Consider the following 26,965-nt stretch of genomic DNA (forward strand, 5'->3'; position numbering starts at 1 on the left):
GTGCAAAAAACTTGTAGCAATTCTTTTCATTAAGATGAGAAGCATGATAAATATGAGTTTAGGAGCAGGCCAAACAAATGTCCACACGCATACAATCTCATAAATGTAAAACAACATGAGAGCTTGTCATCTTACCTTTACATGGATGAGAGAGTTCACTATCAGATAAAGAAATCTTTAACATCACTTCATAATTCGGCCTTACTCTGTCCAATTTGTTGGTTTTGAACAGAAAATCCTTCATGTGTAGCACAATAACATATATGATTAACATGGAAATGCAGTGGATTCACTAAACATTTGACCAGTTCTATACTTAAAGAGGTACATATGGCTCACCCTGATATACAGAGTCAATAAATCTGTTGAGAGATCCACTTTGATGTCCTTAACCTGAGCCAGAATATCATCACCACCAAGTATAGTTATGACGGCCTTATGTATATCAAGGAAAGGAATTCCGTTCCCATACAAATCATGGCTTCTAGCTGCAAGACATCTAACTGGCATTCCAAGCCTGCACACAATTTTATAAGTAGCTGCAGGTATATGAATGTACGAAAGAAATATAATGAATCAGACAACACAATTCCAGCATTCATGCCGGACTATGGAGTGAGAATTTCAAGGTATTAAACAAAATGAGGGTCGGGCAGTTTGATATCAACATTCTCAAAATCAGTACATAGTAAGGGTCGGGCAGCTTGCTTGATCTATCAAAATGAAGATATTGAATAAATAAGGCACTACTGGAGTACTTTAATAGGAAGAATTAGAGAATATAACATTACGGGGCAACGGACGATGCGTGCACATCATTTTTTTCAGATAGACAAAGCATGGACCCCTCCTTCAGTTGAAGACAAAGGTTGCTTATGATGCAAACTGCTTATAATCCAAAAAATGATGGATGGCCAAATTCCAGGTGGTGCAGCTTTGGAGGTAATAAATGTAATGATGCTAACATAAGACTTGACTTATCATTTGCACAGGAAAAAGACAAGGAACGAGAAAAGAAAGGAAAAGAGTACACTAAGGTGAAGCAAAGCTGACATAGTCCCACCAACTAACAGAATGTAACACATACTGCAGAAATATGACGAGTAATAAAGTTTCTATAAATTGAAACAAGCCATTCTATCTTTTATCATTTATCAGTTTGAACTTAGGACTATTCGCTAAGCTGTCGCTCGCAGTAAGAGAGTGGACCAGAACAACACCAAGTTTCACGGGCCAAAATGCAACTCATCTCCATCACCAGTGGACATGAAAAGCATTTGGAAATACGAAATTTTGAGTTAGTAGCTAACCTTATATCTACTACAGCATTGTCAGCAGACCAATCAGCATCACAGGATAACTGCCAATGTCTAGTATTGGAGTTTGGACGAACTGTTATCCTCGTTTCATGCTTAATGACAGTTGAATCTCTGCACCTCTACATTTCAACACTTGACATTAGGGTAAGAAAGCAAATATTTCTTGCTCGTTCAACTGGAAATGTTATCATACTTACAACTGAGAAAATAAAACTGTAAACACCAGATTTAGTAAACATGCTTGTCTCTTCGCTCAACTGAAAGATATACAATCCATTTATGCTATTGCGCGATGAGGGTTTCTTGAGCTTTTTATAAATAAGCTTTGCACGAAGATGATCTTTGCTTCCAGGCAGATGACAAATCTCCATTGCCATCTCTAGATCATCATCCTTCACAATATATCTCTTGTCAAGGAGGCTGGTGGAGCAGGTAGTAGCATTTTGTGGCCGGATTACAGCTATAATTTCACGTGGATGGTTATGACCAGCCGTTATAACTTTTTCAAACGGTACATCCTGTGACAGTAACAGATTAGATCGAAAATCAAACATAGTATGAACACAGAAAATTAAAGGCCAAAAATTTCAGTCCTGAAAATTTTGCAAAGATTTAACATAAAGATAAAAGTCTGTCAACTACTAACCCCATCTATAGCAAGATCATTGCCTTGTGAATTCCGTAAGACCTCAATACACGCTGGAGCCTTTGCACTTTTCTTTCTAAGCATTTGACACCACGAATCCTCGTCCATGGTTTGACACTTCCATGCGTACAAAAAAACATAACTATAAGCATAACATGCTCAAAGAAATTGCACCAGTAGTATGAACTATTGAGTACTTACCTTGTTATCATCTATCACGCTGATAGGGAAGGAGAAAGATTCCTTGATATTAAGGTGCACACTATCTTGACCTACCTCGAGTAAGCAACCTTGATCACCAGGGCACTCAATAGACCTTGAAAACGAATTCATTTAGCACATGAAATTGAAACAAATTTCGTATACAGAAAAAATGAAGGCAAAAACCTGCATATAAGTCGAGCTTCACCTGCCACAAAAGAATACGATATTAGCGAGGAGATATCGGGCAAGACGAATACTTCAGACCATGAAGTGAACTAACCACAGATATCTCCTCGAAGTCCTTCAACAACAACATATTCCAGTGTTCCATAGAAATTGTTTTTCGATGAGTAGAAATTGTTTTTCATTCGTGCAACTACTCCTGGTTGGATTTTCAGATGATCTCCACTTCTCCATGTTTTTCCTTTTCTGCTAACCGAGGTGTGAACTCTAATAACTTCAACTGCATCATGGTAACGAAAGACAAGAAAAAAATTATATAGCTACAACAGCATGGTTTCTTAATTGAATAAATAGAAGAATAAAACTAAAGAAGTGAGCATAACAAATCACATGGTAATCCCTCACCATCTTTAGATATTCCAAGTCGCTCCTTGTTGCTTGGGTTGATAATAACAGTATGCTCGTCGTCCCCTCCGTCCATTTCCACGTCATACTTTGCATGCATATTATTAATCCAGTCGTGATACTGCTTCTCCAATTGCGTACGATTTAGTGATCTTTCACCTTTACGAGCATCAACACTAACCTCCTCAACTAGAAAAATAAACATAGAAGTACAACAAAGATTAGAATGATGGAGATTTATTCGTATAACCGACTAGTATATCAGCAAGTTTGAGAGGGAAAAAAACCTGAGTTGTCATTACGACAACTGCCATCAAAGCAGCGAAGTGCCTTAGTAAAAACATCGTGTTGTGCTAAATCAGTCTGCAGTTGAATACAGCTTTAACTAGTTAGACAATAAATACATACTGTGATACTGTAATAAAGAGAACTTGAGTTATGTGCAGGAGCACATAATTGCTACAGATGGGAACTCGGATTTTTCAATTTGATCAAACCGTCCATGTTTGAAAATATGCATACGGCATTACAAAAGATTCGGAAAAACAAATGATGATACGACAAAATAATAGAACTTTCAAAACTAGAGAAACTAAATTGTGATAAAATCTTTAGGAAGCAGTAATATTGTTTAAATTACAAGTGGAGACGATTGTTCTGCTTACAGAGCTAAAGTCAGAGTGAGGGGAAGCAGCCACATAGGGTTAGGGTTTGATCAACTTTGAGCACGTCTGTTAGATGTGTATATATTGGTGCTGTGCATATACAGGGGTTCCATGCATACTTTGCTCACTTGTACCTCTATGTAGGCTTTTGGCCTTGGACTAATACAAGCCACATTCCTTGTAACATGGTATCGGGCCAGATTTAGGTTTTCTTTCTCACCCTCGATCGATTTCCACTGGTCTCCAATCTCTCATCCTAACCCCCGCCCCCCGTCCCTATGTGGTTGGAGGGTACTCTTCTAATATTTCTAGATATTAAGAACACAAGCTTTGCCCACTCTCCCAAGCCTCCATTTGAACGAATCCTAGAGGGTGGGTGAGGGGATTTGAGAGGGGAGTGAGCACCACTTGAGCTTCAAAATTTTCCCCCCTTTTGCAGGAGCATTTGAGCAAGTTATAAAAGCATCCTCATGCTTGTTTCTCCTGGGAGTTTGGGGACACCTAGATGGTTGGAGTCCACCGGGAGCATCTAAGTTGTGGATTTGCCAAGGGTGCAAGTGACGTCATGCATTATCTTCGATTTGGGGCTTCTTTGGTTTGCAACAATGGTCACCCCCTAGAAGCTCCAGTTCAAGTTGCATGTCAATCAAACTAGGAAGATCTCCTTAAGCTTAGGCCTCAAGCCAATTGGAGATAAGATCTATGATTTTTCTTACTTCGATCAAACTGTTAGCCCTCTATATAAAGAGGACCCAATGAGATAGAAAAAGCAAGCAAGAATTAGAAAAATAACAACTCTTCTATCTTTCCCATGGGGGCGAGAGCCTACCACCTACCCTCCCTAATCCAAGTATACAACAGTTCATACACCAAATCAACATAACACAGAAAACAAGGAAACATAAGGAAACAGCACGACATAAGCAGCACAAGACTAAACTCAAACAATTATACCTTAGAAAGAGTTGGATTAAAACCCGCATCCGTTTCTGCAAACATAGAAATAACAATGAAAAAAGCACTAAAGCAACAAAGAATAGAGTTTTCTGATTCTTTCAGATATGAACTTGAAGTAATATTATGAAAACCTCATCAACAAAACATTTCACCCTCTTGCAGCATCGCTTCAGTAGTTCAGCTTTTTGTCCTTTACTCTGTTTAGGTTCCATGAAAGGAAGAGAACCCTGTGGCAAACAAAATATTGTCAGTTGATATCTCCAGCAGTAAAGATTAGCAAAATGTAAAAAAAATGGAAGTGACTACATGGAGAAAGTTCTTTGTCAATGTCTGCAAAAGTACACAACCAACCACACATAAGAGAACTTCGTTCTGAACGAAATTGAGCAACTGTTTCATAAAGCTAATTTTCTGTTTATAGGGCATAAGATGCAAATGTGGAGATTAGAGTAATAGGGAATCCTTGACACAAGTCCTCTGTTCATAGTACCAGTCAGAAGATAAGAACATCAACCTGTAGCTTTTTTAATTAAAAAGAAACTGAGGCAGAGATGATTTATGGACGAGTTTAGGACACGACCTGTTAATCTTTATGAACCCACAAATGCCTAGTGTTGTGAAACAGAAAGAAATACATGAACATGTATTTCATTAAGTAGCAAGTACAATATGACCAAATTATAAAACTTGTTAAAACTCGTAAGTATAACAAAGAAAAGTTCATCTAATATCTGGGATTTTCCCTAGCATGAATCATCCACAGTATCTTACAGAAGTCGACCGCCTAGTTTCTAATCCCTCTGTCCCATAATATAAGCCGTTATTACATTCAATATACTCACATATTAGATGTAATAACATCTTATATTATGGGACAGAGGGAGTACGTTGTAGACAAATATCACTGAGGTACTTATAGTAGCATGTAAAAGACAAAAGTTAAAAACATGACCTAGTATTTGAGAAGCACCAAACTGAGAAACAAAACTTAGTCCTGAACTAGACAGGTCTAGGAGGCTAGAGCAGAGTTTATAACCATTATGAGCAGCATCATTATTAGATGGTGAGAAATTCAAATGACACATAACATATTAAGCAAGAGCTTCTGTAGAGAACCAGCTAAAATTATTGCTTAGGCCAAATTAGATAATGAAATGGTTCACTAATGAAACAATGTTTTAGTACTATTTATGATAATAAAATGAAAGGACTCGCCGACAGAATTATTAACAATTGGCACTCTTAATACTTCTAACAAGAAAAAATTGGCAAGGGTAAGTGAAAAGCTGAATATATTTATGGGAATATTAAGATGACATTCAATATAAATGAAGCTGCCCATGAATCAGCTTACCTAACACACACAGAAATAAAAGAGAACATAGTAGTAATACTGACAACGTGGAAAAGCACAGAAATTGATCAGACTAGAAAAAACAATCATTGAAGTACATAAGAAAATGCTGGGAAGATTACAAAGACGGAGAGGAAAAGATAAGCTGTAGAAAAAACCCAGTATGGCAGACATCAGAATAGCCTTATGCAGGCACCAAAGATAGACTTGCTCACTTGCTATGTGCAATCATAATCAAAAGAAATGTCTACGAAGGAAACATCTTATTGGGGTGGGTTTTCGAGTACGAGTAGCGTACCCATCTTGCATCAGGGAGTAACCGGCCAAGTCGGCGGACTGACACACGTGAAAAATTGTCAAAGTTTTCTTTCACCCCCAAGGAATTTTCGCTTAACTTTTCTAAAATAGAATCGATAGATTCTTTTCCCTGTGAAAAGAAATTGTTGTCATGGTAGGAAATTATAAGATAGCTGTTTAATAGTAATTCCATTATACCTTGACAATTGGAAAGTATACACACTTGATCCGAGCATGTGCTTGGCGACTAGCTGTGATTCATCATGAGTATAAATTAGGGAAAGACATGCAGTAAAAATATATGTTTATAATTTTAAGTTAAAATAATTTGTTACCTCCATTTGTTGAAGTACAAGCAAATTTTAGATGCAGATCGAAATCAGGACCATTAGAAGAGTGCAGATTAGTAAGTGTCACTTCACTTTCCTGTATTTCTGCTAAATCTACACCATTCACCTGAAGATAAAACAGATCCAGAAAACACAGCTATAAAAACAAAATATACATAAGGCCCCTGGACATAGCAGAGCTATAGTCAGTATTTGATCATAAAGTAGACAAATCTAAGACAAGTAATTCGGGATGGAGGGAGTATGTCCATATTACATAAATATAGTAAGGCAGATCGTAACACAAGCTTGCTTGATTTCCTGGAGAACTCCGTTCATATTACTCCCCTGCCCCCCCCCCCCCCCCCCTTTCTAATTTTTCAGAAGTCCAAGTTACACCATAAGAAATAAACTGCTTATGCCTTTTAACCAAGTGCAAATTTCATCCACTTGGACAATGACTACTCCTTAGTTGAAAGAAACATAGTGCAAACCAAAAATCCATTGGAAACAACACCACATGGGTTGCTGAAATCAGTATCCCGTATATGTGTTGTTATGTTTTGTGGGTGAAGCCCAGGGACAGACCCATAAGATGCATGGTGTCTAAGGCTAGGGGTTTTCAAATTTGTCCAGTCAATTAACTCGTCTCCCAAAGATAAGACTAGATTTCTCTTCCCAAGTATGTTAGACAACTGCAGCGACTTCCGCGGCCGCGCCTTCGTCCTGTCTGTTGAAGGAGACGACCAGGTCATGGAAGCCGTGGCCAGGTTCGATAAGGGACTGCCGCTCATCCAAAACCGTCCACAGTCCCCGACGTCCAGCTGCCTCCTCCCGCAGCTTCCCTGACCATCTTCTACACCCGCCGGAGTGCTCGCATCTCCAAGTCTGAAGAGCCAACCCGTCTCTCAATGCTGGAGAAGGCCAAGCTGCGCAAGAGGATGAAGCTGGAGGGCAAGAAAGCGGTGAGAGGGCCGGATCTGCTGCTCCCGGAGGTGGAGCTCCTTGAGATCGCCGGGGAGGGGGAGCCACCTATCCCGCGCGATGACGCCATTGTGCTGGGAAGGGCTTGCGGCGTGCCTGAGATCGACCTCAACAAGATGCCCACAAGTGCTGATGTGTGAACTCCTCTATTACTTTGCTAGCCTGCTGCGTCGACCGCTAACTACCTCTCCTCGTAACCACGCTTCCTCCATCAGTTTTAGGCATGGTTCCTCATTCAGCTTGCGCTCCCTCCAGGACTACCACTATGTACCCCTATGTTTCTTTCTCTTCGTTTTCCCTTTCTCTAGTTCGATCAGCACCGCCCGCGGGCTGGTAGTCGTTGTACCCCTCTACTTTTTCCATTGTGTTGTAACCGACTGTTCCACAGCTTCTTTGCATGTTCCCCCACGAATCTATTTTTCTGCCATCTCTAAGTGGACCAATGATTAAAAACCTTATTATCTCCTCTTGGAACGTTAGGGGCCTAGGGAGGCACGCAAAATGCACCGATGTCAAGGCCGGCATCGCCGCAACCAACTGCTCGATTTTGTGCTGCCAGGAGTCTAAGTTAGAAGACATAGATCAGATTAAAGCAATGACGTTTCTGCCTCCAACCCTTAAAGACCTAGATTTCATCCCATCGGTTGGTGCCTCGGGAGGTACCTTAACCACTTGGGATAGCAACCTATGGGAATGCTCTACCATCTCTAAGACACAATTTTCCCTCTACTGCAAGTCAAAAGCAGACGACCTCTCTTTCACTATAACCAATGTTTATGGCCCATGCGACTCTGCTAACAAGAGTACCTTTCTGGATTCTCTTGTTGACCTCTCTCTGTCAATTTCCGGGCTTTGGGCCATCCTTGGAGACTTTAATCTCATCTTGCGGCCTTCTGAAAAATCTACGGCCAACTTCAATTCCCACGAGGCTCTTCTTTTCTCTAACGCGATCCAAAACATGCAGCTCCATGACTTGCCTCTCCTGGATAGACTTTTCACCTGGACGAACCAACAAGACGCCCCCATCTTAGTTAGACTCGGTCGTGCATTAGTTAATATTGCCTGGGTTCAGAAATTCCCAGACAGCTCTCACTTCTGCTACGAGATCCACGTCCAACCATGTTCCCATCCAGCTTACCGCTGCCACCCACATCCCGAACCTGCGATTTTTTGCCTCAACAACCCTTTACTGGCTAACCCCTCCTTCCAAGCCCAGGTGGCCTCTAACTGGGCCAGTGTTGGCGGCATGCCGCGAGGGGTTCCGCTGGCCTGATTACCCTACGCCTCAAGAGAACTAGAGCTATGGAAAAAAGTGGTCGGCTAGATTTTGCCTCCCAACAATTCTGGCCAAAAACTGTCACAGTACCATCAATCTTCTTGACAAGCTTTAAGAGTCTCGTCCGCTTTGTGCTATTGAGCTTCATCTTAGGACTGACGTGAAGCTTGCTCTCCACCATTTCAACGCCGATCTTGCGACATACTAGAGGCAACGAGCTAAGATTAGGTACTGCGTTTTGGGTGACGAGAACTCTGCCTATCTTCACGTTTGTGCGTCTGTTCGGTATAGAAAGAACCAAATTAAAACTCTGGATGTTGCTGGCTCTACCTAAACCTCTCACACGGACAAGGAACGCATTCTGCTAGAATTTTACTAGAATTTGGTAGGGACCCCCGCCCAGTCAACCTTCTCCTTCAACCCTGCCTCTCTGATGGACGGCTCGTCGCTCTCTGCCTCGCAAGCTAGGGATATAGTGCGCCCTTTTACGCTGGAAGAAATCAAACTCTCTCTTCGGGGGATGGACGTAAATGCTAGCCCCGGCCCGGACGGCTTCTGACCCGCTTTCTTCAAAGCAAACTGGAACCTGGTCAAAGATGACTTGCTCTCCCTTCTCTCTGATTTTCACAGGTGTTCGATGGATCTGCGGCGCATTAACAAAGCTTATATTGTCCTGCTTCCCAAAAAATTAGGGGCAAATCAACCCAAAAACTTTAGATCGGTCTCCCTCCAGAATTGTGCAGTTAAGATTGCATCTAAATGTTTAGCTAATCGGACGCAAGTTGTCATTCCTGATATTCTCCACCAATTCCAATCTGGTTTCATTAGGGGCAGAGGAATCACGGATAATTTTCTCCATGCCGACAACATCATCCAGTCGTGCTTCAAAAGGAAAATTCCCTCCATTGTTCTTAAACTAGATTTCCACAAAGCTTTTGACTCTGTTTCCTAGGCCGCTCTCTCTGCTATTCTTTGTGCTAAAGGCTTTCCTGGTCTTTGGGATAGATGGATCAAACTTCTTAACGACACCTCTACCTCCGCTATCTTGCTTAATGGGAGACACAGGCCGTGGTTTCCGTGTCACTGCGGGCTAAGGAAGGGTGACTCCCTCTCGCCCTACCTATTCATCGTGATCGCTGACGTTCTGCAACGCTTGATCACCCAGGCCTCGGCGACCGGCATGCTTTCTCACCCCCTAGATCCCACTCTACCGTGCCCAGTTCTACAATACACCGTGACACACTGATTGTGTTGCCAGCTTCTGCAGACCAACTCCTTCCCCTCAAGCGACTTCTCTTGCAATTTTCAGAGGCCACTGAACTCACTATTAATTTTAGCAAAAGCACCTTCTCCCCCATTCATGTTGATGCCGATACCTCTCGGCATCTTGCCGAAATACTTGGATGCCACGTTGCTAGCTTCCTCTATCCTACCTGGGTCTCCCGCTATCTACTTCAAAGCTAAATATGTCGGCCTTCTTTTACATCATCGACAAAATTGATCGCCGGCTCGCCGGTTGGCGGGGTCTGATGCTTTCGCTTGCGGGTCAGGCTATCCTTGTTCGGGCTGCTCTTCATGCACTCCCTATTTATACCATGGGTGCGCTTCTACTTCCTGTCGGGACTCTGCAGGAAATCGACAAGTGCTGTCGGGCATTCTTCTGGTCAGGGCAAGGCAAAACTACGTGCGGTCACTGCAAAGTGGCTTGGGACCTGGTGTGTGCTCCGTTCTCCCGGGGGGTCTAGGTTTTGCCTCTCTAAAGCAAATGAATGTATGCCTCCTACTCAAACAATTGGCTAAACTTCATGATACAAACTCCTTGCTGGCTCCCACCTACATCCTGAACAAGTACGGTTGGTCCCCTGTGCATGATTTGGGTACCAGGGGCGCCGAGGTAACACCAGTTTGGCGTGAGATTCTCAGGCAACTGGATTTCTTCAGGTCCATCACTTCTGTTCGTCTTGGAGAAACTATGCAGGCATGATCAGCCATCCGACCAGTTGGCGGCGGCTATTTGGAGAAACTATGCGCCGAATAAATGTCGAATCTTCATTTGGTTGCGCTCAAAGATCGTGTCTACACCAACGAGCGGAGACTACACAGATCAACTGCCACTTCTGCTGCCTGCCCTTTCTGCGGTGTCTGCGAGAGCATCACTCACCTACTCCTAGACTACGCCTCTCTGCGACCTCTTTGGGAGGAGCTTGACAGCCTCCATGTCGGGGCGCTTGACAGCCTGCGCGACGTCTGGCTGCTGCTGCCACCAATAAAGTTTGATCTACCATTCTAATTGCTATTCTTTGGAACACCTGGAAACGTCGCAATGCTAAGTCTTTCGCAATGAGACTCTCCACATCCACCGCATCGCTAGGATTGCGGCTGACGAGCTGCTGCTCTGGTCGAACCGCTGCAAGAACCCCCAACCCCAGGCGCTACTCCGGGACTAGGGATCCATGTCACATCTTGCTGCGAGATTGTAACCATCCTGTATATTTTATTTTGGTTTCTTTTGTTTGTTTTCTTTCTCTCTCTCCCAGAACCCCCCTTGTACCCTCTTCTATGTCTCTGGTACAGTTGAGTAATATATGGTTCAGGCCAGCGCAAGCCCTCCGTAGACGCGTCAAAAAAAAGTAGGTTAGACAACCCAACTTGGTGTAGAGACGACTATGATGGTCGGCCTCTACAGACTGAACACAGGAGATTCTTTCACCCTGGTTTTAGTAGTGCGAGGAGGATAGAGCTCCCAGCAACGAGTGATTGTTAGTACGAGCGAAGGAGTGAGCCGGCTGTATTTTGCTAGGACTTTACTAGCTCTGTCCTGGTTTATTGGCCCTCTTCATATTTTGTGCCAAAATTTGACCATAAATTTAACTGGCAAAATGTTAATGCATGTCATCAAAAATTATATCGTTGGATTCATATTTGAACGTAGTTCCCAATGATACTATTTTTTGTGACATGCATTAAGATTTTGTTAATTAAATCCATGGTCAAAATTTGACACAAAATACTAAGTGGACCAATAAACCAGGACGGAGGTAGTAGTTGTTAATAGGCAAGCAATTGATCGATAGACTTCCATACCCAGTCCCCTTTCTCTACTCTACCATGGCTACAGCAGCCATGTGCCATTAGGCTTTGGGACAGGCACTAGGTTGACTACCCAGTCAGGGTGGTTGAGGTTCGATCTCTTCTTGATGGCTACCTTTCAGTAAAGGGAGAACCTCGCAAGCTTATGCTACATCGGCTTTGCGTCGGGGAGCACATAGGTATGTTCTGCTACTTCTCGACAGATCCTGACATGTTCAAGGCACTCCAAGAAAGTGCATCCAGATTGGCCTGGGCAAACATGAGGAACTCTTGCTCACGCCGGGCATCAAGCTCTGCACCAATCCTGATGAATCAGGAAGGGTCTAGCGCAACCTTCCTTAATTCACCATGCCACCACCTTAGGTCCGGCCTGCTACTTTATGCTTGAGAAGCGAGGGATGGTGATGACTAGGACAGATGTCAGTCGAGCCGCCATGTTGTTGTTGCAGCAGATGGAGTTGCGTGTAGAAAATATAGAACCTACAATATTCGTTGTATTGATCTGACCCTTGTGTAGGGTATATATGAGTACATGTGAGGGAGAGACTTGGAGTAGAGGCAAGTCGTACATGTTTAAACCTACTCTATCTCTAACTCTTATCTCTATCTCAAACACTATTATACTTCTAACATCCCCCCTCAGTCGTAGCGGGAGTGAAGCGGACGATGGAGACTGAATTTAAAGTCTTGTGCTTCTGTCATATTCTCGGATGCGCCATCATCAACTGCGTCTCCGATGGTTGACACTTAGGGTGGTGACTGCGTCCCCTTCTGGTGCCTTCCTCGTCTCTCTATTCCCTCCTGCAGTCACCGCGGGACTGGCGTGGACGCTGGTGACAACGCGGACGCTGGTGACTGGAGTTGTTGCCGATGTGTTGCTGTTGACCAAGCCATTAATTTTGATGTCGAGGTAGCCGATCATGATGATATAGCCGTGGTCGATGGTGTGGTTGTCATGGATGATGAAGCCGCACAAAGCCGGAGGCGCAAAAAAATGTGCTATGGCAGAGCTGCAGACATGGACGATGCACCTTGCAGATGTCAGAGGGTGTCGTTGGCGATGAGTCCGCCGGTTTTGCCAAGACCGGAGGATGCCCATCGAGCACACATCAGTTTTGCCAGAACTGTGTGGCCATGTAGGGTCGTCACCGTAGTGATGCCGTGTCGATGCAGTCGTGCTGTCATGGATGACGCGGTCGATGCCATCGTCATGACGTGGTCATTGCCGTCATCGTAGTCGCGCCTTGCAAAGAAGTCTGTCGAGCCAGTTTGATTTTGGTCCTGTGCATGCAGCGCGCAGTCCCCTGGCCAGCTTGCGTGTCGTGGCTTGTGCTTGGCGACGACCGCGTATCCATGTACGCTTGCTGGTTCGCGCGCTGAGTCACACCTAGAGTTGTTGGTCCGGTGGGCAGATGGAGTCGGGACAAACGACGTTGACCGAACCATCGCGTCTGAGCATGTGGATGTAGATCGGGTCGATGAAGCGTTGTCCTTCCGGTGTACGCGCAGTAGGCTGCCGGCTGAAGATGTAGACGTTGACCAGACCATCGCGTCTGCACGTGTGGATGTAGATCGGGTCGATGAAGCGTTGTCCTTCCGGTGTACGCGCAGTAGGCTGCCGGCTGAAGATCTACTTAGCTTGGCTGAAGGCCACCAATTGCCCGCGGCCGAAGGTGTCGTCTGTTAGAGTTATAATATAAGTCATGTACCCCTTTGTATTTATCCCGTTGTATAAGGGGTTTCCTGCGTATGTTCCACACCTGTACATGTATATATATCGGCCTATGGCCTCATGGGAATACAAGTTGCTTTCCTAACATGGTATTAGAGCCTAGGTTCTTTTTCGCACGCGCAACTCGTGCTCTTCCCGATCCAATATTTTGCACAGCCGCCGGCGTTGTTTCTCCTACCCGTAGCTGCTCTATTCCCTGCTGAAGGCAGTCTCGCCGGATATCTCATCGCCAGAATCACCCGACGCGAGGCCGCTCGATCTCGCGCCTCTCCGCCGATCCAGTCGCCCGCATGAGCCAACACCAATCCGGTCGCCAGCGCCCACTCGATCCCAGTCGCCCATTTCGCCAGCGCCTACCCGATCCGATCGCCAGCGCCCGCCCGCCTCGATCCAATCGCCCGTTCCTGCCCTGAAGTCGCTACTCCCTGCTCGCGCCTGATTCCGCTGCTGGTGGTCTGCTGTTCCAGATTCTGTTGTCGCTAGTGCTCTTGTCGAATCTCTGCTCCAAAAAAAATTACAAAAAAAAAGATGTCTGCTGCATCGGGCTATGTTGCTGTCCCTCGCTGTCCAGTGATCTTCAATGGTACTAACTACACCGAGTTCACTGGCTTCATGCGCATTCACATGCGTGGCATCCATCTCTGGGGTGTTCTTTCTGGCGAGGTCTGCTGTCCGCCACGTCCGGTTCCTCCGGTGGCCCCTACTCCGCCGACTCCACCGGTTCTTCCTATGGATGCTAATCAGGCCGCCAAGGATGCGGCTAAGCTTGCTGATGAGGCTGCTGATCGTGCTTATGATGAAAGGGTTTTGGCTTATGAGGAGGCTCTTCGGACGTATCATGGTGCTTTGTCTGTTTACACCCAGTGGCTTGATAATGATGCTCGTGCTGCAGCTGTTCTCACTGCTAGTGTTCTGCCTCAGTTTGCTTCTGAGTTTCTGGGTCTTCCTACTGTCTTTGAGATGTGGACCCGTCTTCGTCAGCGCTATGAGCCCTCTAGTGATGCCTTATACCTTTCTGTGGTCCGTCAGAAGCATGCTCTTCAGCAGGGTGACTCTACTGTTGATGACTTCTATGCGCAGAGTCCTACTATCTGGCGCCAGCTTGATTCTCTCCGCAGTGCTGGTTGTCATACTTGCCCCTGTTGCCAGGCTGTCCAGGCCAATTTGGAGTTTCCGCATCTACGAGTTCCTGTCTCGGCTCCGTAAGGAGTTTGAGCTCCGGCGTGCTCGGTTGTTTGCTCGTGGCCGTATTTCTCTCATGGAGGCGCTTTCTGAGATTCGTGCTGAGGAGACTCGCTTACGTGGTGCTGGTTTGCTGGAGGTTCCCTCTATGCTCGCTACTCGGTCTTCTTCCACGCCACCTGCTGCACCGACCCCTTCTCGCTCAAGTGCTCCGCCGCTCTTGCCCACTCCTTCTGGAGGCTCAGGTCGCCCCCGTCCACATTGCGATTATTGCAACAATGATGGTCATATTGAGTCCCAGTGCTACACGAAGAGGAAACACCTGCGCAAGGCACGATCATCATCTTCAGGGACTTCGTCATCTACCTCGACAGCTTCAGCCATTGCTTTGACTGAGCAGGATATTCTGAGACTTAAGCGTCTGCTCGCGGCTTCAGGTTCTTCCTCGACGGGTACTGCTGGTTCTGTGACTGATGCTTCCCGCACTGAGCAACCGCCATCTACACAGTCAGGTACATCCCCATGGGTTCTAGACTCTGGAGCTTCTTTTCATATGTCTTCTCATTCTTCCACTTTGACCTCTCTTCGATCGCTGGATTCTCCTGTTCATGTCTTCACTGCTGATGGTACTCCACTTTCTGTTGCTAGTAGAGGCAATCTTACCATTCCTTATTCTGTTCCTGATGTTGCTCATGTTCCTCGACTTACCATGAATCTGTTTTCTGCTGGTCAACTTACTGATTCTGGTTGTCGCGTCATCCTTGACGTTGACTCTTGTTCTGTCCAAGACCGTCGCACGCACACTCTGGTTGGGGCTGGCCCTCGCCGCCGTGATTCTCAGGGTCTTTGGGAGTTGAACTGGCTTCTTGTTCCTTCCGCTGCCACCACCATCGCCAGTTCCTCCGCTTCAGTCGCCTCCGTTACTAGTTCCTTCAAGCAGTGGCATCATCGACTTGGTCATCTGTGTGGTTCTCGGTTGTCGTCTTTAGTTCGTCGAGGTCTTCTGGGGTCTGTCTCAGGAGATGTCTCTTTAGAGTGTCAGGGTTGTCATCTTGGCAAGCAGATTCAGTTACCATATTCACATAGTGAGTCAATGTCTAAGCGTCCTTTCGATTTAGTCCATTCTGATGTATGGGGTTTGGCTCCTTTCGCTTTGAAAGGTGGTCATAAATACTATATTATTTTCATAGATGATTTCTCTCGTTACACATGGCTTTATTTCATGACTTCTCGTAGCGAGGTGTTGTCTATTTATAAGCATTTTGCTGCCATGGTTCATACTCAGTTCTCTTCACCCATTCGTGTTTTTCGTGCTGACTCCGCTGGTGAGTATATCTCTAAGATGTTGCGTGGTGTTCTTGTTGAGCAAGGAACTCTCTCTCAATTCTCTTGTCCTGGTGCTTATGCTCAGAATGGTGTGGCTGAGCGAAAGCATCGACATCTTCTTGAGACGGCTCGTGCATTGATGATTGCTGCCTCTCTCCCGCCTCATTTTTGGGCTGAGGCCGTCTCTACCTCCACCTATCTTATCAATATACAGCCTTCCGCTGCTCTACAGGGTGGTGTTCCTTTCGAGCGTCTTTTTGATCGTTCTCCCGATTATTCGATGCTTCGCTTGTTTGGTTGTGTTTGCTATGTTCTTCTTGCCCCTCGCGAACGCACCAAACTGATCGCTCAGTCTGTTGAGTGTGTCTTCTTAGGCTACAGTGATGAGCATAAGGGCTATCGTTGTTGGGATCCTATTAGTCGTCGGATGCGTATCTCTCGAGACGTGACTTTTGATGAGTCTCGTCCCTTCTACCCATGCCCATCTTCCTCGACTTTTTCAGTGGAGGATATCTCTTTACTCACTTTTCCTGACTCATCTATCACCCCCGTCGAGCCTGTGCCTCTTTGTTCCACTCCCTCTGCTTCTCCACCTCTAGTCGATTTGCAGCCAGCATCTTCCCCGGTCTCCTCGCCTAGCATGTCACCGGATTCTACACCTTCATCTCCGGTGACTTCTTCGTCGCCACCCCCGATTCTACCTTGGCGATTCCTCCTTCTATTGTTCCATCTTTTCCTCAGCATTACACTCGTCGTTCACGACCTGTGGATGCCTCTGTGGATGAGTCGTCATCTTCCTCTCAGCCTACTTATGGCTTGCATTCTCGTCCTCGTCCGCCTGTTGATCGCTTTGGATTTCCCACCACTGGTGCTGCTGTTCTTGAGCCGACTTCTTATCGTCAGGCTGTTGTTCATCCTGAATGGCAGTTTGCAATGGCAGAGGAGATTGCTGCTCTTGAACGCACTGGTACTTGGGATCTTGTTTCTCTTCCTCCCGGAGTCCGTCCCATCACTTGTAAGTGGGTCTACAAGGTTAAGACTCGCTCCGATGGTTCTCTTGAGCGTCACAAAGCTCGTCTTGTGGCTCGTGGTTTTCAGCAGGAGCATGGTCGTGATTATGACGAGACTTTTGCTCCTGTGGCCCATATAACCACTGTTCGTACACTTCTTGCCGTTGCCTCTGCACGCCACTGGTCTATCTCTCAGCTTGATGTTAAGAATGCCTTTCTTAATGGTGAGCTGCGTGAGGAGGTGTACATGCAGCCACCACCTGGGTATTCTGTTCCTGATGGCATGGTATGTCGTCTTCGTCGCTCTCTCTATGGCCTTAAGCAAGCCCCCCGCGCCTGGTTTGAGCGTTTGGCCTCTGTGGTCACTGCCGCTGGTTTTTCAGCAAGTGCTCATGATCCAGCATTGTTTATTCACCTTTCTCCTCGTGGTCGGACTCTTCTTCTCTATGTTGATGACATGATCATCACTGGGGATGACCCCGAGTATAGTGCCTTTGTAAAGGCCCATCTTAGTGAGCAGTTTCTTATGTCTGATCTTGGACCACTTTGCTACTTTCTTGGGATTGAAGTCTCTTCTATCTATGATGGCTTTTTTATATCCCAGGAAAAGTATATCCAGGATCTTGATCGTGCTGCTCTTACTGACGAGCGCATTATTGAGACTCCTATGGAGCTCAATGTTCACCTCCGTGCTACTGATGGTGATCCTCTCCCTGACCCGACGCGTTATCGTCATCTTGTTGGCAGTCTTGTCTATCTAGCTGTCACTCGTCCGGACATCTCTTATCCGGTTCATATTCTGAGTCAGTTCGTCTCTGCTCCCACATCGGTTCACTATAGTCATCTCCTTCGTGTTCTTCGATATCTTCGGGGCACGATCTCTCACCGCCTATTCTTTCCTCGCTCCAATTCTTTACAACTTCAGGCCTATTCGGATGCTACGTGGGCTAGTGATCCTTCAGATCGCCGTTCACTTTCTGCTTACTGTGGTTTTCTTGGTGGTTCTCTCATGCCTGGAAGACGAAGAAACAGATTGCAGTTTCTCGTTCGAGTGCCGAGGCTGAGTTGCGAGCAATGGCTCTTTTGACGGCAGAGGTGACTTGGTTACGGTGGTCGATCTGTACTAGCTTGGTTGATGTCACCCGTCATGTGGGTGCTGCTCTCGTTCAGATCGAAGCATGCGCGTGTAGATGCTCAAGCCAGACGGACGAGTGCATGCGCCCGTACGTGGCCGCACAATGTCGTGCGCTGCACTTGGAGGTTGAAGTCTGGTCGATCGCGCGCCAGGAGATCGGCGGCGCTGGCCGCCTGCACCTATTTCTGTGGGATTTTCTTCACCGGAATTTTTTTCTAGGATCAAAAGATTTATTTGGTGGCTACAAAAAACTAATCTACTGGAATTTTGATAATTAAGAAAATTTATCTAAGCTAATCTAAGAACCGATCTAATCATTGACTGATCGGGTGCTGCGCCCCCGGGGAGAGAAGATTAATCTCCCCTGGGGCGGCTCGCTGCGGAAGTGGTGAAAGGTCCTAGGATCAGCGTCGTTGGACAAAGCACTCTGATATCATGTAGAAAATATAGAACCTACAATATTCGTTGTATTGGTCTGACCCTTGTGTAGGGTATATATAAGAGTACATGTGAGGGAGAGAGACTTGGAGTAGAGGGCAAGTCATACATGTTTAAACCTGCTCTATCTCTAACTCTTATCCCTATCTCAAACACTATTATACTTCTAACATTGCGGATGATCCATTCGTGCCCCACGGTAGGCGCCAAATGTCGATGATTAATGCACCACAATCTGACAATCTACTGGAGATCGTGGAAGACGGTAGAGGGAAAGGTGGTGCCCGATGAGGGTGAGGGTGGCGCGATGGCTTTACCTAGGTTCATCAAGGCTTCGGATAGGTAGAAAGCCTACGTCCTGCTTACAGTGTATATTGATCAATGGGAAAACAATGCGGATGGTTTCCTTTTTTTAATAACAGAAATAAGCATTACACCAAATCAATGTCTTTGGGCCTTTCTTACTGTTCACCTTTGTCCATTTGTTGTAGCATACAAGAATCGTGTGGCAACTTTAGAGCTTACATGAAGATGTAAAACTCGACACAAAGTCCCATTGTTCATTGGAGGTTGTGGGTGCAAGTGTAACTAGGTGTGTGTGTGTGTGTGTGTGTGTGTGTGTGTGTGCGCGTGCGTGTGTGCGTGTGTGTGCGTGTGTGCAGGCAGGCGATGTTTTCAGCTAAAATAACCTATTACTATTTTGTGCTTGACATTTGAAAAGAAGCCAATGTTGGCAGGTTCATTCTGGCCCCTTTTAGCAATCATCTGGCATCCTTGATATAGCTAAAACTGGATACAGATGGCCATACCATTCAAGTAGGCCAACTTTTGGCTAGCAAAAGATCTTGCACTGCACAATTATCTAGATATTACAAAGATAAACATGTAAAATAAATAGCTCAGCATTTGATGAATAAGATGCCACTAAAAGAACAAGCTGAAAAGATCCACTCAACAATCAAAGGGGCAAGAAATAAAGGAGAAAAATCACATGTTTCTAGTAGTAACTATATGACAATAGTCTTATTATTCAAGCCTACAGTAGTGATAGGAAATTCTGGACAGACCTCAAATTGAACTGGCCTCCTTGTACTCGTAGATCCATTATCCTCGTCATACTGGAAGAATTGACAAGGTATTTCAGTTAGCATAACTTGTTGAGGTAGGTAACTGCACCAGCATGAATTTTAAGAACTGCACACAAAATAATTTTAATTCACTTGAGCTGAAAAATACTGAGTTGTAAACCTGTAGAGAGCTCCCAAAATGGCTTTGGTTCAACAAGTTATTTGAGATTAGCTCAGACTTGACTTGCCTCAAGGCACAAAATTCGTAAATTCAAGCTGTGCTTCACTCATCATCAATTCAGAATTAGCTTGGACTAGATTTTTTTTTTACGCGTGCTTGAACTAGATTAAGTACATATACATACTATATTATTCTAAAGAAGAGGGCAGAATTGAGCTAATCTTGAGCCACATATGTTTCTACTTTGATCTTCTAATACTCCCTCCGATCCATATAAATTTTCGCTGATTTAGTACAAAGTTGTACTAAATCAGACAATTAATATGGATCGGAGGGAGTGCTATTCTTTTAGTTCGAACCAATTTCTTAGTTCGTTTTGAGCTTGAGATATTATTTCAAGTGAAAGCATGAACTTTAGTGGGCTTGGTAGAGTTCAGCTTATTGAAACCCCAGTACGATGGATAATTGAGACTAAATCAAACAATATGACAACTGTATGAAACAAAATATATTTGACAGTTGCACTGTATCATTGCACTGTACATTCCAACCACATCAGTGAATTGCCCAAGACAAGGAACGAGCATCATGACATAAATTCTAAAGCAATGTCATATTGCTAGTAAAATCATATGTTTTTCTCCAACATCCACAGAACTGCAAAGTATTCAGCATGTATGTTCGTTTATTTGTACTTCCATCTCATTCAATCAATGCTTCAATAAATGATTATGGATTTGTTCAGAAAGGAACCTGTATATATGGAAAATATATGTCCTTCAGAAATCCTCGAAGTTTAGCTGGCTCCAAGTGCCTATTCAAGCCGTGGATTTCCACCTGTAAATGTTGACAGAAGCATGTGCGTGGACATGCATAAGTGTCGCATTAATGAATTTAACAAGACTAGCAAATTTTCTTTTATCATCACAAGAAATCCATGAATCTGGAGAACATAGGTTCCTGAATGCCAAGAACCAGTACTGTTTTAGGTCTAGTATTTGAGTTTGATAAGTCAGCAAAAGCTAGATCTCTAAATTCCATAATTCATCTCAGCTTTAATCGTAAGATATAATTAACCGGTGCATGACTCTCAACAGAAAAATAGCAAGTTACAAAATCAGAAGTAATGTGCACTAGATATTTGCAAGTGTTGCATAATCCTAGATAGTAGAGCTAATTTTGTTTCCTTAACCGTAGGTATATACAAATGATAAAGCTTTCACATCGACAAGGATAAACATGCCACATCAAACCATAGCCCTCATGCCAAACCTCATACAAATGGGTGGTAAGGAATATTTCTGCATAAGACATCAAAGAAACTTCAATATACCATTGTCTTTAGTGAAAATTCACTTTGTGTTACTGTGATTTATTGGTTTTCTTAAATGAGTACTTCCTCCAAAAATGGAATGGGCATACACAGGAGAAACAATGTATTTGATTTAGGGAGGATTGATTCTTCAAGTACATACTTGAACCAATGGGCTCACGCAGAGCTAAAAACAGAAAGCTTTCCCTAAAAAAATCCTTGTTCTGGTACTGAAGCACGAAAAACAATACAGACCACTTCCACACATCAAGAAACAAAAAAGGCATATTATGCTTGAAAAATTGCTTCACCTTATTGTTTTTTCTAATTTGACTTTGTACTACCACTCACACCATTGCTTGTTCTTTTTTGTTCCTCAATGTCTACGTCGCGATTAGACTTCAAAATTTGCATCGTGATATATTTATTTTCGAGCCAATTTTATGTTGTTCATCAAATACAGAATTTGTCGTGAAGACTTGAATTACCTTTTGTGGTTTGGTACAAGAAATACTACAAGGTTTTACAATTTCAGATCCTATGTTTGAAGATGTCTAAGAGATGGAAATGCATCTCCTCCACCCAGAGAAAGTGCCCAGTTAGGCAATGATCAATTGCAATTGGACTAGTTATCTTGGTTTTCGGCCAGAACAGGTCTTTTGACAGTTTTCTGAATCCAGACCTCAACTACTGAATCATTGAGATTGTCAGTTCTATAAAGTAAAATATGATGATAAATCCTAGTGAAAGAACATATGCCTGTTAAGATTTTATCAGTATTGAAAGAAATTTTAAATTAAAGAAACGGTGAAGTAACAAATACTCCTATAACCAGGAAATAGGTATCAGTAAATATGTAGATTTCGTACTTATGACCGTTACTTGACATGAATTTGTATCTTGGTGTTATACACCAAACATATGAAACATGCAATCACAACTCAGATATCAATTTAGAATTGCTGATGGGCTGATATTGCAGGGCATCAGAACATCCAAAAGACAGTCAAGATAACTGGATCACCTGTGTAAAACTTCGATGTGGCGACAGTGCCAACTCTTCTTCAGATGGATCTCTAACTCCTCCAGCAGTCTGCAATTTAATCGTGCTGATGTCTGCTACTTTGCCAAGGTACAGGAATATATTTAGAAAAACAAGGGGGTTGGCAGAACACCTTCCAGCTGAGTTTAGATGAAGACTTCTCCAACAGAGCCTCCCTCGAAAGATGCAAGGTAAACACTTTCCTTGATTCCTTAGTTTTAGAAGAAACTACGGCAGTTCTATTGTAAAAGAAAAAACATGGCAATCAATTAAACTGAAAAACTTCAATCTTTGATATAGATTAGCTGGTAAATTCATACCTTCCAAGATGCATCGATGCAATAGTTCCACCATAGCCAAACATGCCAAAGAAAGGCTGTAGATATTCGATAGAGTAACAAATCAAGTACTCCACATATGAATTTGTCGTCTATGAATATTTCATTTTAGTAAAGTACAGTGTATTTTCACGTGAAAAAATATATAGACTGAGAAGTAAAATACAGGACCAAGCAACTTCTAAAATCATAGTTTGTTATCTTCAAGAATTGCATAAAACTGTCCAGAACGGGCAAGACAGCAATTATAAATTCATCCCTCAGTTGGCCTGATAAGCCAAATAATCGAAATGGCATACACCTCTTTATTTTGCCAACTACGGAAAATAACTGATACAGTAAGTGATATAGCAATCATAACATGCCCAGCTATACTTTAAAAGGTAGCATAATGAATTAAAAAAAATGAGGAAGCCATACAATCACAATGGTAATAAATGATGTATATGAAAAAATCGTGCTTCTTTCTCCTTTAATTCTGTTAATCCCATCCAACAGAAGCTGAAACTCATTTGTACTCTCTCCTTTGAATAGGCATAGACATACTGCTAAAGTACATGATCTGTTTTACGGTACATCATTTAGAAAGTTTCAGCTGCAAAGGTAAATTCAAGAAAAATGAAGAGACTCCCATAACATCCAATGGTTACTTACAGAACATGTCCAAATGGAAATCATATATTAATGCAACTTAGATAAATGTCACTGAAGGATTGTTGATAAGGCAAACAAATTGCAAGAAATGGAATAAGTACGATCCATATGTTAGTGATATATAATTGCTCACCAGTAAGTATGGCGCTTTCCCGCCGATACCTTGTTTCCGAAATACTCTGTGGTTAGAAGAACCCATTGTACCCCTAAATAAATAAGACTAAATGAGATCCACACTATGTTGCATTAGGGCTTAAGTAGGATGGTTGTGCAATCGAACTCTGCGTATGGAAACTATGAAGAAACATAATAAAAAAACAAAGTACAAGTACCCTCCATATAAACAACATTAATATCAAAAGGGCATTCAAAATGTTCATAAATTAAATAGTAATAACCATTTTTCCTCTTTATATCGTTACTGCTCTTTGAAAACGAAACACTAAATTACCCCCGCCCCCCTTTTATGTTTCTCTTGTGCACTCCAACCTCCAATTTCCCCTGACATATTTGACAGAGTGAATACTTAAACTTCATGTGGTAAAACTTTAACTAAAGAGCGTTACCATTTAGAGATAGAATTATCTTCTGAACCGTCCATCCCCCTACCAGTATCAAAAACCACAATCTTTTCTCCATCAACAGTTATCCTGCAACATGATCCAACACTCACATGAAAGTGATTCTGAGAAGTAATGAATCAAAGATAATAACGTTTGTCAGGAAAGAAAAGGGGAGAAGAAAACAGAGTAGATTGATGTAATGGTATAAGAGAAAAAACTGAAACACAAAGATTCCATGCAATGAGCAGCTTTCTTTTCTTGGTATATTTATCATTATGTTTGCGATGAGATCCTACTTGGAGGGTAATTTATACATGATTACATCTACTTAAAGCCAATTCTACAGCTAAGTATCTAGTGCTGCAATGGAAAAAAGACAAAACTGAAACTACAACCTGGAGCATAGCCCAGTGCATTATGAAAATTGCCTTTGTGCTTCTGCTGACAGTAACTAAGCTTTGATAATATATTATATTCTCTCCTGTATTTGTGACTAACATGATATTACTTGTGTAACCAGTTCGCTTTGCATTATGTGCAATGCATAGAGCATTTAATTCAGCAGGGAGTTATGAGGGAAACAGAGACATAGACAGGTCCAAAGTGGAATTGAAAGGGAAACAACCCAGCAAGGATAGCTACCGTCTGATACCATAATTGTCAATTGGGATGGCGATAAATGGGAACTAACCTGATTAACTTTATTTCTTTGCTACCATTTGACCACAAAGCCTGTAATGAGTTGTCCTGATGACAGGAAAAGACAACGAAGGTCAGATCTTCACAGGTCTGCAAGGGCACTGTGATCTTCACAGATCTTCACAGATCTTCACAGGTCTACCATTTGACCTATGAAACTGAGGAGGCAAAATACTCGGACAAGAAAACTAACAACAAGGTCTGCAAGAGCACTCTCAGTGCTATATTCTGCCGGAAGCTCTTGAAGCAGTTCAGTCGGAGGTGTAAGGTCCCACATATTCTGAAGACAAGCAAGTAAACACATAAGCACAACGAATGTAAGGATTCATCTACATCATTTTCTTGTACATGTTAACTGCGCCACGGCTTGGGTTTGGCACAATTACACCAATTGTTTATGAATAGTGAATGACACCGCAAAGATTATAGGATCCTCAAGGGATACTAAATTAGAGAATGTATCTTAGCATGATAAAATGACAACGCTTGCGCACTTTTTAAGGGGGACAATATCAGTTTCTTGAAAGAAGAACAAAATTCTCAGTGCTACACGAGACAGATATGGAGTAAGATTAGTTCAAATACTGACCTCATATGTCCTGACAAATTCTTCACCATCCTAGCAAAGCAAATAGATAGAAAGAAAATGTGTTAGATGGTCTGCAGTAATTTCGTGAATCAGAACAAGAATGAGTTGGGGGCTTACCTGGAGTCTTAATATGTTGGTACCCTTAGTGACAAAATCACTAAACTGCACTTTCTTGTCTATCTTTCGATCCAGCAGGTCCTCTAGATAAACATCGCCATCCCATTCAATTCCCCGCCTTTGACCACCATATGCGGAGGCATCGCCCAACTCTTTCCGAATACAATGTAAGAAATCAGAAAGCGGCATCTCTTCTCCAGGATCGCGCAGCTTGAGGCTGGTGCTTGTGCCATTTGGCAACAGGATCTGAAACCGGTAGACTTTGGTTGCAGGACCGTGGTGTCCGTATTGCACCACAGCCCACTTCTCGGATGCACTGCTCGCCATCTTCACATCAGGCGACGGGACCTGCTAAACACCAACGACAGGTTACATGATTTCCATACATAGAAGGAGGGAAAAAAACCTCAAAAATCACAAAAGGGGACAAGAAGAACAGAGGAAAAACAGGGCAAGAGCCCCCAAAACACAGAGGAGGGGGTGAAATTCCAAAATGAAATCGCGCATTCCAGATAGAACAGAGACGGCTTCCCTCAATAATTGAAAAAAAAAAAGAACAGAAACGAGACGCGGCAAACAAAAACCCCAGGAGGAAGAAGGTCGATCCGACGAAGAGAAGAGAGAACGTATTGATCGTTCCAGGGCAAGAAGCCTAGCAAAGCAAAATCAAGGAACCCTCGGCAGAAAAACGCCAAAAGAAATGCGAAATCAAGAAACCGCCGGCAGAAAAACGCCAAAAGAAATGCAAAATCAAGAAACCGTCGGCAGAAAAATGCCAAAAGAAATGCAAAATCAAGAAACCGTCGGCAGAAAAAACGCCAAAAGAAATGCAAAATCAAGAAACCGTCGGCAGAAAAAAAAACCAAAAGAAATGCAAAATCAAGAAACCGTCGGCAGAAAAAAAAAAGGAGAAACGGAGAGCGGAAGGGCAGAGGGGGCGCAATGGCGAAGAAGCAGGACGAGGAGACGGGTCTGATGCCGCGATGAACTCCGTCGGAACCAAGAGAGAAACCCTACCGTACCAGGGCAAGAAACCGATGAGCGAAATCCACCCACAAAAAATGCGATTTCTCTCGCGCAGCACAATCGAGAAGGGGGAGCGGGGTGGGAAGGGGAAGGGAATCCAAAACGCACGCACCAATGAGAAAACCCCAAAGGGAAGCACGTTTGGTGAGGAGGAGGCGATGGAAAAGCCCTTGGCGCAGGCAGCAGCTGGGGGTTTTGAATGCTGGGAAGGGAAAAGATGGGGTGGTGGGAATACAAAGGGGCGTCAGTCTCAGTCGTCACTCGGTCCGGTCAGGTCAGGTCAGGTCGGGCCCGGACGGTATGCCAGCATTGGTTTTCAAGAAATATTGGCAGTTGATGGGCATGCATATCATCAAGGAGGTCCGGCATGTGCTAGAAGGAGGGGATTTGCCTATGGGCTGGAATGATACACATGTGGTACTCATACCAAAGGTTAAAAACCCTGACAGAATTAAAGATCTTCATCCAATAAGCTTGTGTAACGTGTTGTATAAGATGTCTCAAAGGTATTAGCAAACCGCCTCAAGCTCATTCTACCGGAGATCATTTCTGTCAATCAAAGTGCGTTTGTTCCCGGGCGCCTGATAACTGACAATATACGAGGCTTATGAGGTCTCACATTTTTTGATGAATAAGAGGACTGGAAAGGAAGAGTTTGCGGCAGTTAAGGTGGACATGAGTAAGGCATACGACCGAGTTGAGTGGGCTTTCCTAGAAGCAATGATGAACAAACTTGGGTTCGCAAGCACGTGGGTGAAGCTGATAATGAAGTGTGTAACTTCAGTAAGGTACAGAATCAAGGTTAATGGCGAGCTATCTCAGCAGTTTTCGCCTTCAAGAGGACT

General features: G+C 43.8%; 2 protein-coding genes across 2 annotated transcripts in view; both read right to left on the bottom strand.

Moving 5' to 3' along the window:
- Nucleotides 1-4,485, bottom strand: part of LOC123162993 (structural maintenance of chromosomes flexible hinge domain-containing protein GMI1) — a 17,823-nt gene extending 13,338 nt beyond the window's left edge. The window contains exons 1-11 of the mRNA XM_044580747.1: nucleotides 4,377-4,485; nucleotides 3,045-3,120; nucleotides 2,758-2,946; nucleotides 2,450-2,632; nucleotides 2,353-2,374; nucleotides 2,167-2,281; nucleotides 1,966-2,082; nucleotides 1,517-1,837; nucleotides 1,311-1,438; nucleotides 340-517; nucleotides 136-238 (exon numbers count right to left, since the gene is read on the bottom strand). Of these exons, the coding sequence (XP_044436682.1) occupies nucleotides 136-238; nucleotides 340-517; nucleotides 1,311-1,438; nucleotides 1,517-1,837; nucleotides 1,966-2,082; nucleotides 2,167-2,281; nucleotides 2,353-2,374; nucleotides 2,450-2,632; nucleotides 2,758-2,946; nucleotides 3,045-3,120; nucleotides 4,377-4,421 (1,477 nt within the window). The 5' untranslated portion in view covers nucleotides 4,422-4,485. The remainder of the gene's footprint in view (nucleotides 1-135; nucleotides 239-339; nucleotides 518-1,310; nucleotides 1,439-1,516; nucleotides 1,838-1,965; nucleotides 2,083-2,166; nucleotides 2,282-2,352; nucleotides 2,375-2,449; nucleotides 2,633-2,757; nucleotides 2,947-3,044; nucleotides 3,121-4,376) is intronic.
- On the bottom strand, nucleotides 4,463-26,359 carry LOC123162994 (structural maintenance of chromosomes flexible hinge domain-containing protein GMI1). The gene is made up of 16 exons (XM_044580748.1): nucleotides 26,233-26,359; nucleotides 25,095-25,442; nucleotides 24,978-25,007; nucleotides 24,582-24,668; nucleotides 24,381-24,436; nucleotides 23,693-23,776; nucleotides 23,260-23,332; nucleotides 22,455-22,510; nucleotides 22,268-22,373; nucleotides 22,117-22,185; nucleotides 20,534-20,617; nucleotides 19,600-19,650; nucleotides 6,366-6,486; nucleotides 6,229-6,281; nucleotides 6,032-6,160; nucleotides 4,463-4,606 (listed from the first exon to the last, which is right to left on the bottom strand). Exons 2-16 carry the CDS (start codon nucleotides 25,419-25,421, stop codon nucleotides 4,478-4,480), a joined length of 1,455 nt encoding a protein of 484 aa, XP_044436683.1. The 5' UTR covers nucleotides 25,422-25,442; nucleotides 26,233-26,359; the 3' UTR covers nucleotides 4,463-4,477.
- Between the last annotated feature and the right edge of the window lie 606 nt (nucleotides 26,360-26,965).

Source organism: Triticum aestivum, chromosome 7B (genome assembly GCF_018294505.1).
Source record: "Triticum aestivum cultivar Chinese Spring chromosome 7B, IWGSC CS RefSeq v2.1, whole genome shotgun sequence".
Taxonomy (NCBI): Eukaryota; Viridiplantae; Streptophyta; class Magnoliopsida; order Poales; family Poaceae; genus Triticum; species Triticum aestivum.